The sequence below is a fragment of the Helianthus annuus genome, chromosome 1, assembly GCF_002127325.2.
Source record: "Helianthus annuus cultivar XRQ/B chromosome 1, HanXRQr2.0-SUNRISE, whole genome shotgun sequence".
NCBI lineage: Eukaryota > Viridiplantae > Streptophyta > Magnoliopsida > Asterales > Asteraceae > Helianthus > Helianthus annuus.
The window spans coordinates 97,762,102-97,771,720 of record NC_035433.2 but is presented as its reverse complement, the minus strand read 5'-3'; the positions used below and the strand labels follow the sequence as shown (position 1 = coordinate 97,771,720).

The window sequence follows — 9,619 nt, the reverse complement described above, 5'->3', positions numbered from 1 at the left end:
GCTGGAGGGTGTGGGGGTCGTCCCTAGCTCTCTCACACACCTATACATACAATATATACATATATATTTTAGGTCCATCCCCCATTTCCTTACCTCCATCCTCTTTGCCTCATCCTTACACCCGATCTACGTGGCGCTTACGTGACGGATCATCCTCCAAGGATAGCCTCTACCATATCGTATTTTGGATAAACTGATTAATATGTTTAATATTAACTATAAACATTATTAGTTTATTTTGATTCTTTAAACTAATGAATTTTATTAATTGTCATCTTTTTTCACATGTATTATGGATCCATTTTAGATTATGATCAGATGTCAAAAATCGATGTTGCTGGTTGTATTGATGGAAAAATAGTAAAATTAAAGTTGGCAACGTTAAAATAAAATTTTAAGTGAAAAGAATGATAAATCAAAGAGAAAAATGCAATTTGCGTCCTTGTGGTATGTGCCAAACATTAACCTGAGCCCCTAAATTCATTTTTTGGTTTTTTGAGCTCTTGACCTTATAAATTCATAACACTCTGAGTCCTTCCGTCTGAGTTCCATCTGTTTGACTGTTTGACTATTGTGAAATGTCCAATATACCCTTAATGACCTTATACATATAATTCCTTATCCCCTAAATTGATCAAACTGATTCATAAAACCACTGATCTGATACGAACCCTAACCCAAATTCCCAAATCGATCGATCCAGTCTTAAACTATTGTGAAGATGTCTCAAAAATCAGCTTCAAGCTCCAACAAGAAATCAGCTGGCGAGGAAGCTTCTCAATTCCTGTGTTCTTGTGGTGCACCTACTTGGTACAAGGTATCAAAGATGGAAGCTAACCCAAATCGACGCTTCTTATGCTGGGTAAGTTAAAATTATAGAAGAAAGATTGAAGTTAATTATATGGCTATTTCCTGATTGATGTGTTTTTACAGAAGAAAGATTGTGGATTTATAAGGTGGGCTAATACACCTTCATCTCCACCTTCAAATTCATGCTCTGCTTGTGAGAAGGTAATACCCGCATTGTTAAGGAGCATGGAAAAGAAAGATGATTTGGCAATTAAGAAAGCCAAGGAAGTGATGTTTTTGAAGATGTGTTTATTGTTTAGTTGGTTAATGATTGTGGTGGTTTATGTGTATTTTTAGTTTAATGTAATGAATGTTGGTTATGTGTCTTGTTTTGGTTAATGTATGAATGAACATTGAACAAGTTTTGGTTAGTATTAGTTTAATGCTATGAATGTTGCCGTTGATGTGTAGAATAACGAATTGGTTGAGGAAGTGGCTGACAATGAGTTGGACTTAGTGTCGTCTGTGCTGAAGGAGGAGTGGTTTGATGACTATGATGCTGTGATAGAAGTGTTGAAAGCAGAGTATGAAGCATCTCTTCCAGATCCAGCAGCGGACTACGACTCAAAAGAGTTGGAATGGGCTAGGTGGGAATGTGCAGTTCAACCACCGGAGGATGATTGGTACCATGATCCGTACCCGGGGGAGCATTCTTCTGACTCCGAATGGTCAAATGATGATGCTCATTGGAAGTAGATTGTTAGGGTTTTAAATGTTTGTATTGATACATTAACTGAAACATTAACTGCATGTGTTTGTAATTAAATTTAGTTGTGGTTGAGACTCAATGTGTATGATACATTAACTGCATAAACTGCAGTTGAACTGCATTACCAAGATCAGCATATAATAAACTACATTACCCATAAACTGCAGTTACAAAACATAAACTGCATTACAAACATAAAGTGCAGTTGAACTGCATTACAAAACATAAACTTCATAGTTGAACTACATAAACAAGTCTTGAAGTGGGCCACTACATAAACAGGTCTTAAACCATACATAAACAAGTCTTAAACCATACATAAACAAGTCTTAAACCATTGAAATCAACCTAACTAAGCTTCACTCGAAGTTGGTGCACCTTGTGTTGCAGTTTGAGATTCTTGAACATTCTCCCCTCCCTGGCCCTTGCATGTCCTACTATTGTGACCCAAGGTTCCACACTTGCTACACTTGCCCTTCCTGGTTTTGTTTTCTCCACCTGCAACTTGATCCTCACTTGGTGCATGTACAACATTCTCCCCACCCTGCCCCTTGCATGTCCTACTGTTGTGTCCCAAATTTCCGCACTTGCTGCACTTGGTTATATTGCCCTTCCTGGTCATTTTTCCCTCACTATCAAAATGATCTTCAACTTCAGCCTCACCAACTGATTTCTTTCTCTTCTTTTGTGGCCTCCCAACCTGCTTATGGTGTTTGGGAGGCAGAAGTTTGGTGGGACATTGTGAGGGTATCCAATTCTCAGGCCCGGGAATTGGATTAATCACATTCTCATAAACCTTCTTCCATGTGGATAACCAATACACTTCATCAACCAATTCTTCTGGCACCCCTATGCTAATATCATTCCTGGCCATATCATTGATAGCAGCCATTGCATGTTTACATGGCATGCTAGTTAAATCCCACTTTCTGCAGGTGCATGTTCTGTTCTTCATATTAACAACACACTGGGATCTTGAGCAATTCACCTACATAAAATCAGTATCCAACATTGAAACATTGAGTTACTCACCTAGTAAAGGGTCTTATTTGGTCAAACTGCAATACACATACCTGGTACTGTACTGCATCCACCATTAAAACATTGAGTTGTGAGGCTTCTTCTTTGATCTTATTAAACACTTCTTGAGCATGAGGAGTTAATGGACCATGAGCTTTAGCTTGAATCTTTTTTAGATTCACAATTCTTTTGGTCATGTACACTCTTATGAACTCTAAACATGTGATTACAGGTTTGTCTCTGGCTCCTATCAACTGCCTATTGAACACTTCACATATATTATTCAACAATATGCACATTTGGCCCTACCTGAAAAGTGTGCTTTTGACCAACTGCTTGCTGGGATATTTGATAGCTTTTCATGGAAACCAGGCTTTGCAATCTTCATTTCTTCCATTGCCTTTTCAAAATATGGCATTGATGTCTTGCATGCTACTCCATACAACAAGTTTTTGTACACATCACCAGGCCAATCCTTCTTCAGATTCTGGTGGATATGTCTTAAACAGAACCTGTGTTCAGAGTCTGGGAACACTTTGGATAATGCAGGTAGTAGTCCCTGCCTCAGACAATGTAAGTTAGATATGATAAAATGGCATAAACATTTAAATGATAAAATGCCATACCTTTTGCCTATCTGAGATGAAAGTGAAGTTGGTACTGTCTACTAAGCCAAGATCATCTTTGAGTAATTCCAAAAACCATTCCCAAGATTTAAAAGTTTCAGCCTCCACTAAAGCATATGCTACAGGATATATACCGTTGTTGTCGTCTACACCAACTGCAGTAAGAATCTGTCCAGGAAATGGACCTTTCATAAAACATCCATCTAGTCCCAATATTTCTCTACCACACATCTTGAACCCTCTCATAATAGAAGCAAAACAAACATAACATCTCTTGATTTGCCTAGTAGGAAGACAAGGGTTAGTACAGGGTTCACAATCTATTTTAATTGTGCTACCTGGATTTGCCCTCAACAGTGCTTCACAATAAGACCTTAGGATACCATACTACTCTCTATAATCTCCAATGATCCTTGTTGTAGCAATTCTTTTAGCCCTAAACACTTTCTGGATTGAAACATTCACCTGATGGTTCTTCACAAGCATATCCTGTATGGCTGGCAAAGGCGTGTCAGGGTTTGACTCGATCATGGGTTGGATCTCATTCGCTATCTGAGACATGGTGTACATGCCCACTTCTCTTGTTTGGAGGCAATGATGTTGTGAGGTAATGGTTTTTGTTAGGGCTGGATTTTTATTATAGGTGATCCTTACACATGATCCTAACCAGTGATCCTTGTTTCTTTGGCAGACAGTGATCCTCAGCAGGACTTCAGGATCAGGATCATGGGACATTATGGTGATCCTCATACTAACGGCCACTTCCGCTCAATACAATATTGTTTTGCAGGAACATCTAGCAGGATACGCTCTAAGCATCATGATCCAGGGACGCGTCTTCACAATTATGGCAAGAGCTTAATTAAAGATAGACGTTGCACAGGATATGGAAACTTGGCTTGATTTATGGGCGGCTATTTAGGCTAGATTGTATCTCATTTCTAAAGGGGTAATGAGCTGAATATTAGTTTAGCTACCTAAAATAGGTTACCTACACACGTATAAATACCACTCTTCCTCATTCGGAAGAACACACACGACATACGACACAACTCTCAAACACTTAGACACTCAGTAATCCTTGTACTCAGCTCATTACTATCCGAAGTTGTAACTACATTTTTATTATATTGAAGTTGGTGATCGGTAGTTGCCATCACCCGAGGTTTTTTATGCCGGAGATCATACATTGATCAAGGGCTTTTTCCTCGTATAAATCATTGTGTCTTTGCATCTTTTATCACAGAAGTGATCCTTTACTTTCATAATTAACCAAGCATCATACCCCGTTTACATAAAGTTTGGTTACATTATCCTTGTGTGATTTTTGACCAAAACAGTTTGGCGCCCACCGTGGGGCAATTGGTGCTTCATTCATAAGAAAATCTTTTGTTCAAAATCATTTCAGAGAGTTACATGGCTTCATCATTGAAGAACACGTCCACGGCGATGTCTGCGGTCACTTCATCACAGATCACCTTGCCTCCTCCACCGGCAGGATCTCAGAAAAATACTGAGAAGAAATCAACTCCCACCTTCTCTAAACCTCTATCTTCTTCTGCTATGAATTCTTCTATTCCCAGTACTAGTGATGTATTTGCTTTAATTTTGCAGATGAAGGATCGTATGCAGCGGCAAGATGAAACTAACGAAAGGATCCTCAGGGAAATTGGAGATCTCAAAAGACAAAAGAAAGCGGCAGAGGATCATTCTCCACTGATGCCCAAATCCTTGAGCTTTGATACTCCAATGATCACTTCCCAGCCATCAGGGATCCCGGACGTGCAAATCATAGGGGAGTCAAGAGGATCACATCTCAACTCGGCAGCAATGACTCAGACATCAGACTCACATTTTCAGCCTGTAGGATCCTATCCTCAATACATGGGATCCTTTATGAATCCGGGAGCCTATCCAGGGGCACAGCAGTTTCAAGGATCCTACTTTGTTCCAGGATCATTCCAGGGCCAAGGATCCTCCTTTGTTCCAGGATCATCCCAGGTTCACGGATCCTCCTTCGTTCCAGGATCATCCCAGATACCAGGATCCTTACAGATACCAGGATCCTTACAGATGCCAGGATCCCTAAAAAGTTTGCAAACAGGAAGTCTAGATGTCCATCAAGGGGACTTCATTCCAATGCAGACCATTGCTTCCACTGGTCCCTCCGTTGTTCCAGAACCCCAGCAATATGGATTCCCTAACTTGAACCCAATGGGAGGTAACACTTTAAACAATTATCCTACCACTAACCATGGATCCATGCAGGATACAGGTACCAATCATGCTATGGCCAGGGAGTTGCAGAAGCTAAAAGATATGATCTCAAGTGTTCCAGGGGTAGTCAAGCCTATCCCAGAGATTGCGGATGGAAGCCACAATGTATCCCGTTTTGCACCACCAATTTGTGATGCAGAGGTACCCAAAAGGTTCCATATCCCTACCATGAAGTTGTATGATGGCACAACGGATCCAGAGGAGCATATAGCACAATACAGGGAAAGGATGGAGATCAATCCTATCCCAGAAAAATTGAAGGAAGCATGCCTATGTAAAGGATTTGGATCCACTCTTACTGGATCAGCTCTTAAGTGGCTGCTAAGTCTTCCCCCTTACTCTATTACTTCATTTGCCAATTTAGTTAATTTATTCAATAACCAATTCTCTTGTAGTAGAAAATTTGAAAAATTAACTAGTGATTTGTACAGGATAACTCAAAATCATAATGAATCATTAAGGGATTATATAACTAAATTTAGTAAAGAATCCTTGGACATTCCCAACTTGGATATGGCTACGGCTGTTGAAGCCTTCAAAATGGGACTGCTTAAGGATTCATTATTCTATGATGATCTTGTTATGACACCATGCAGGAATTTAGATGAAGTAAGAACTCGAGCACTCAGGTTTATCCGGCTAGAGGATGACAAGAGGATCCAGGAAAGACAAGTAGGATCCTCAAAACAAGATAAGCAAGGATCCTCCTTCAAAAGCAACAAGTTCAAATCCTACCATAGAAATGAGAACAAGAATGTGCATGCTGTTGACCAAGAAGAGGATGATGAAGAATATCCTCCAATCTCAGAATATTGTTTTTCCGTTGATAATCATGAACTAATCCTTGCAATGCAGAATCTAGGTGAAAAAGCTAGGTGGCCCAGGAAGAATGATAAACCATCCGGGACTAAAGACAAGTCCAAATGGTGTGCATACCATGAGGATTTCGGGCATCTAACTGAAGATTGCATAGCCTTAAGAAAAGAAATTGGATACCTGCTAAGCAAGGGGCATCTAAAAGAATTGTTGGGGAGAAAAAAGCAAAGGACCCAGGATCCTGAAAGGATCCCTGAAAAGGCTCCAGCACCTTCGGCAAACGCACAAGTGATTAACTTTATATCCGGAGGATCAGACATCTGTGGTACATCCTTTTCAGCGGCCAAAAGACATGCAAAAGAATCAAAAATGGATAATGGAGAAAGGCCTATTAGAACCTCAAGTGTCTCAGAAGGGAAGATGATAACATTTGATGAGGATGACCGCATTAACATTCAGGATCCTCACCATGATAGTTTAGTTATCACTCTCTTTATCTCTAACCATTTTGTCCGCAGGATCCTTATTGACGGAGGGAGCTCAGTGAACATTATCCAGCTTGATGTCTTGAAGAAGATGGGAATCCCAGAATCAGACATCACACCAAGATCCTCCGTGCTTGTAGGATTCAGTGGGGAAACGAAGAAAACTCTGGGGGACATCAAACTCCCAATCTACGTGGAAGGATTACATAATTACCAAAAATTTTGTGTTATTGACTGTTTATCTTGTTGCGACGTTATCCTTGGCAGGCCTTGGATACATGATATGAAAGCAGTCCCATCTACCTACCATCAATGTGTGAAGCTCCCTAGCCCATGGGGGATAATCAAGATCGATAGTGACCAGCAGGAGGCTAAGGATTGTTATACCTCATCTATGAAGCCAACCTCGAAGCCAAGGGAGCAATAGCAATTACAGTATCCTCCAAGGAATGTCTTGGAGGCAAGGGAACAAGATGTAGATGAAATCCTCTTGGATCCTAGTGATCCTGAATCAAAAATCTATATCGGATCAGGGATCCTTGGCAAGATGAAAGAAGACATGATATCCTTCCTCAAAAGAAGAAAATCTACCTTTGCTTGGAAACATGAAGATATGACAGATATATCTAAGGATATTATTACTCACAAACTTGGCATTGACAGGTCTATCAAACCAATCCATCAAAAAAGGAGGAAGTTTGCACCAGAAAGGAATGCCATTATCCAAGAAGAAGTAGAGAGACTACTTCGAGCAGGTATGATCAGAGAGGTAAAGTATCCAAAATGGTTAGCCAATGTGGTTGTTGTCCAAAAGAAAAACGGAAAGTGGAGGGTATGTGTCGATTTCACTGATCTGAACAAGGCATGTCCCAAGGATCCTTTCCCATTACCCCACATTGACTCCATGGTGGATGCAACAGCGGGGCATGAACTGTTGACCTTTATGGATGCATCATCTGGGTTCCAACAAATCCAGATGGAACCATCTGACCAAGAGGATACAGCCTTTATGACCCCAACCGGTTTATATTGTTATATTGCCATGCCTTTTGGACTAAGAAATGCAGGTGCAACATATCAAAGGCTGGTAAATATGATGTTCAAAGATCAAATTGGAAAAACTATGGAGGTGTACATAGATGATATGGTGGTCAAGTCAAAGAAAGCTGAGGATCACCTAAGGGACTTAGAAGAAGCATTCGATATCCTTGATAATTACAACATGAAACTTAATCCTTCAAAATGCCATTTTGGTGTTAAGGCAGGAAAGTTCTTAGGATACATGGTAACCCAGAGGGGCATTGAAGCAAGCCCGGAACAAATCAAAGCATTAATAAATATCAAATCTCCTGCCAATGCCAAGGATGTTCAAAGACTGACAGGCAGGATAGCAGCTTTAAACAGGTTCATATCGAAATCCTCAGAGAAATGCAGAGAATTTTACGATATCCTGAGGAAGAATAAGAAGTTCGAATGGACTGAGAAGCATGAGAATGCTTTACAAGCCCTAAAAGAGTATATGTCCTCAGCACCAGCATTAGCAAAACCGGAAAAAGGAGATGTGTTATCCTTATATCTGGCGGTATCCTCAACCGCTGTAAGTGCTGTCCTTGTTAAGGATCACGAAGGTACACAATATCCTATCTACTATGTAAGTAAAAGTCTACTTGATGCCGAATCCAGGTACTCACACCTCGAAAAACTTATCCTTGCATTGATCATGGCATCGACTAAGTTAAGACATTATTTTGAAACCCATACTATTGTTGTTAGAACTAATTTTCCAATTAAGAATGTCCTCAGGAAACCAGATATGTCAGGGAGAATGGCTAAGTGGGCAGTAAAGCTTAGTGCCCATGATATAAGATACGAACCAAGAACAGCTATTAAATCTCAAGCACTAGCTGACTTTGTGGCTGATTTCAGTAGTGATCTACAAAAAGAAGCAGAATTGGAGGTTCAGCAGCTGGATGAGACCAAGGATCCTTGGATACTACACACTGACGGATCCTCAAATATCAAAGGCACAGGGCTAGGGATCCTACTAAAATCGCCACAGGGGGACATAATACCCCACTCCATAGCCTGTGAGTTCCAAGCAACTAACAATGAGGCTGAATATGAAGCCTTAATTGCTGGCTTACAAATTGCTAAGGATATGGGGGTAAAATATCTCAAAGTATATGTAGATTCATTATTGATCACCAATCACTTTAATGGATCCTATGCTGTTAAAGGTGAAAAACTAACCAAATATTTAGAGATAGTCAAAGAATTGGCACTCTCTTTTGTTTCTTTTAGCTTAACACAGGTACCAAGGGAGGATAACACGGAAGCTGATGCATTGGCCAACCTAGGATCATCCTTAAAAATTCCAGAAGACATAAGTATCCCTATCATCCATATCCTGGCTCCTGCTATTGAAAATCAAGTGGCCATGGAAATAGAAGAGGATACTGCAGTAATCCCTAGTGAAGAAGCTCAATCTTATTCAGGATCATGGATCCCACCAATCATGAAATACTTGCAAAACGGAGAGATTCCAATGGGAGAAAATCCTAGAGCTTTCAGGATTAAGGTATCTCAATTTACAACTTTGAATAATGTATTATATAAGCGATCTCTTGCAGGACCATATTTGAGATGTATCGAGGATCCTGAAATCGAGGAAGTGTTGAAAGATTTCCATGAAGGAGATTGCGGAAACCACACTGGGGGCAGGGCATTATTCTCAAGGATCCTTAGAACAGGATACTACTGGCCAACCATGAAAAGGGATGCTATACAGTATGCTAAGAAGTATGATCCTTGCCAAAGACATAGCAATATCCTCCATC

At 40.2% G+C, this 9,619-nt stretch overlaps 1 protein-coding gene across 1 annotated transcript; it reads right to left on the bottom strand.

The window, feature by feature from the left end:
- Positions 1-1,910: 1,910 nt before the first annotated feature.
- LOC110927287 lies at positions 1,911-3,450 on the bottom strand. Its single transcript, XM_022170956.1, has 4 exons — positions 3,205-3,450; positions 2,908-3,137; positions 2,632-2,836; positions 1,911-2,546 (listed from the first exon to the last, which is right to left on the bottom strand). Exons 1-4 carry the CDS (start codon positions 3,448-3,450, stop codon positions 1,911-1,913), a joined length of 1,317 nt encoding a protein of 438 aa, XP_022026648.1.
- Between the last annotated feature and the right edge of the window lie 6,169 nt (positions 3,451-9,619).